This window comes from Cannabis sativa, chromosome 7, assembly GCF_029168945.1.
Source record: "Cannabis sativa cultivar Pink pepper isolate KNU-18-1 chromosome 7, ASM2916894v1, whole genome shotgun sequence".
Classification (NCBI taxonomy): domain Eukaryota; kingdom Viridiplantae; phylum Streptophyta; class Magnoliopsida; order Rosales; family Cannabaceae; genus Cannabis; species Cannabis sativa.
This window is the reverse complement of record NC_083607.1, coordinates 10,095,651-10,098,879: the sequence shown is the minus strand read 5'-3', so window position 1 is coordinate 10,098,879 and position 3,229 is coordinate 10,095,651. Positions and strand designations below refer to the sequence as shown.

General features: G+C 34.8%; 1 protein-coding gene across 1 annotated transcript; it reads left to right on the top strand.

The window, feature by feature from the left end:
- The first annotated feature begins 1,106 nt into the window (after positions 1–1,106).
- LOC115698137 (protein MIZU-KUSSEI 1) lies at positions 1,107–2,200 on the top strand. Its single transcript, XM_030625313.2, has one exon. The coding sequence runs from the start codon at positions 1,219–1,221 to the stop codon at positions 1,948–1,950; it is 732 nt and encodes a 243-aa protein (XP_030481173.1). The 5' UTR covers positions 1,107–1,218; the 3' UTR covers positions 1,951–2,200.
- The last annotated feature ends 1,029 nt before the right edge of the window (positions 2,201–3,229 follow it).

The following is a 3,229-nucleotide window of genomic DNA, read 5'->3' as shown; positions in this document are numbered from 1 at the left end:
AAAATCTATTAAATAATAAATTCGTTCAAAATAATAGAACGCACTGAGTCTCTTGGCAAGCAATGAGCCAACTTATTTGCATATCGTTTTACAAAACACAAATTGTGAAGGCATAAAATACCGCTCTGAATCGCCTGGACACACATCAAGCTATCTGTTCTTAACATGACTTTATCCCACGAATGAGTTGCTATCCAACTCAATGCTTCTTTAATGCCTATTATCTCAGCAATTTTGGGTTGAACACATCCAATCTTCTCATTCTTGAATGCTTCTACCATAGCACCATGATGATTCTGAGTTACACAACCCATGCCAAAAGAGAAGACTCAAACCAAAAAAAACTAAAAGGAAAAGACTAAAAAATCATGTCAAAAAACAAGACTTAAAAACCATGTGAAAAGACAAGAATAAAGAACCATGTCAAAAGGCAAGACTAACTGTTTTAAAAAAATTGTTTATCTTTTTCTTCCCATATAAAGATATAATTGAGATTTTATTTATATATACGTAAATGAAAAGTAAAAGAGTAATAATAATAATAATAATAATAATAAAACAGATTCATCCATAGATATAGATATTAAAGATGAAAGAAGAAAAACTTAGATATTAAAGACGAAAGAAGAAAAAGCAAGAAATTATGTTCCAGAAGAATTACTCCTCAAAATATTCATACATGTTCCCGATCTTCCATCTCTCATTCAATGCACCACCGTTTGCAAAAGTTGGTGTTCTCTAATCGATAGGTATGTTTTTTAAGAATATGAATTAGAAGAAAAAAAATTTAAAAAAAAAACATAGTACAATTAAAAATATAAATTTGATAAAAAATAAAAATTATTAAAATTGAGAGTCTTTACAAAATTTTGGGGTGTAAATAATTTTTTTTTTCTTAAGAATATTTTCAACGACATTAAGATAAAAAAAATCCAACCTTCATTTCATCTCATCTAATCAATGGATAAATATCCTAAAAGAAAAAAAAAGTTTACACGTGGCAGTAGACACACCGAGAGCTAAAAGAAGGAATAATCACACGTGTAATCTCTTCTCCCAGCTAAAAATTGTATAAACGTAACGGCTATATTACTTCCCGCGCAACCTGTTTAACTATAAATTTCACGGACTGTACTCTTCTCCACTCTCCTACTGTACAATGCATTAATCCTAATCCTCCTTCTTCTTTATGTCAAATTACCATATTACCCCGCAGCCATGACCAAGATCGACGTCCTCCGTCGTTACCTCCTCCCTTGCTTCTGTCCGGCCCACGCCGTCTCCACCGTCACTAACGCCACCCACACCACCAAGAAACGCTTAAGCACCTCGCTTCGCGACGACTTACCCGACAACTACATTTCCCAATCACCAAACGACAACGAAGACGATCAAGATTCTCCATCTCCATCTCCTGCCATGGCGGCGCAGCCTCGTCCATCCAAATCGATGGTGATCGGAACGATCTTCGGCCACCGCAGAGGCCACGTCTGGTTCTGTATCCAACACGATCGTCTCTCCTTCAAACCCTCCATCCTCCTCGAGTTTCCCATTCTAACTCACCAACTCGTCAACGAGATGCGATTCGGACTCGTTCGGATCGCTCTCGAGGGAGACGGGTCGGATCTTGGGCGCTGCCCGCTGCGATCGGTGCCCGTGTGGACCATGTACTGCAACGGCCGAAAGCTGGGGTTCGCGGCGCGGCGGAAGGCGAGCGACAGGATTCGGTTGATGCTGAAGACGATGCAATCGACAACGGTCGGTGCTGGGGTGATGCCGTCCGGGTTCGGGTCGTCGGATTCGGAGGAGATAATGTACATGAGGGCTAATTACGAGCACGTAGTAGGGAATGCTGACTCGGAGTCGTTTCACCTGATCAACCCGGACGAGTGCCCGGGTCAAGAACTCAGTGTGTTCTTGCTCAGATCCGCTAATGGAGTTTCTCATTGAGGAGTAGGGGTATTTTCGGTAAAGTATTAAGAATATACCTATATGTATCTATGTGAGTCTTTGCTTGAGGCTTTAGGCGATGAAAACTAGGCGTTTTTTCAACAAAAAGACAAAAGACGAAAATGTAAATTAGAAATTATTTTATTTCTTTTTTTTTTTTTACTGATTTTAGAAGATTGTAATCTTTTGTACATTTGGGTATATTGACTATACAATCGTGTTAAAAAATCAAGTCTTTATGAGTAAGAAATCTTTATGTATATATACTTGCTCCAGTGTATGATTGAAATTGAAGAGAAAGAATACAGAAATGAAAATGTTTTTTTTTGAAAATGAAAATGTTTGTTTTGTTGATTTCTTTTTTCTTTTTTAAATTTTAAAAGCACAAGATGGGAAATTTTGGAGCAACAATCTAAGATATAAATGTACAATTTTCCGTCAAAAAGAAAAAAAAAATGTACAATTTTCTTTTCATATACAACTTGTTAATTTTAGGAAACGAGTCATAAAGATTACAGAGAGATTTTCTTTCAGTTGATGATGACTATATTTATATTTATATTTATATTTATAGACTAAGAGCATTGTTATTAAATATAAATGGTCTCCAATACCTTTTATAGGTAGCGTTTTAAGAATACTTAGTGATATTCTCTAAAAAATTATTTTCTTAAGTTATATGAAACTGATGACATTGAAAAAGATACCAAGTTACATTTTAACAATTCTATGCATTAATGAGGATTTCATATAATTAATATTTTTTGTGTTAAAAATATTAATATTTCTTCGTATTAAATCATAAAATAAAACATAGCTATAAAGTAATATTAAGATAATTAATTACTTTCGTTTCTTATCATTTACTAATAATAGTGGGTTATTCAAGTTTGTTGATGAGTAAAAAAAAAAGGAAATAAAAAAAATTGTGTAAATAAATAAAATAATAACAGTAGAAGGAGCAAATTAGTAAATAGATGTATATATGAATAAAAATATACATGAATAATAGCCGCACAAAACCTGAGACGAATGTATACCTAGGTTTAGGTGTGAATGAATAAAGGTAAAAGCAGCTGCCACTTGATTTCTTTACGAAGATAGGGTTCACCTCGAAAAGGTACGATACGCTACCTCTATAAATACACTCACCAAAGCTATCAGCTAAAAGGACAGACAGAGAGAAGTAAAGAGGAAAAGAAGGCGTTCAGTCCTATCAAGCTTGTCTTATCAATCTTCACAGAAATTTTCCCTTGCTTTCTATTCCCTTTGCTTGTAG

Excerpts from the sequence above, each read along its gene's own strand:
- LOC115698137 (XM_030625313.2), top strand. The coding sequence starts at position 1,219 with ATGACCAAGATCGACGTCCTCCGTCGTTACCTCCTCCCTTGCTTCTGT.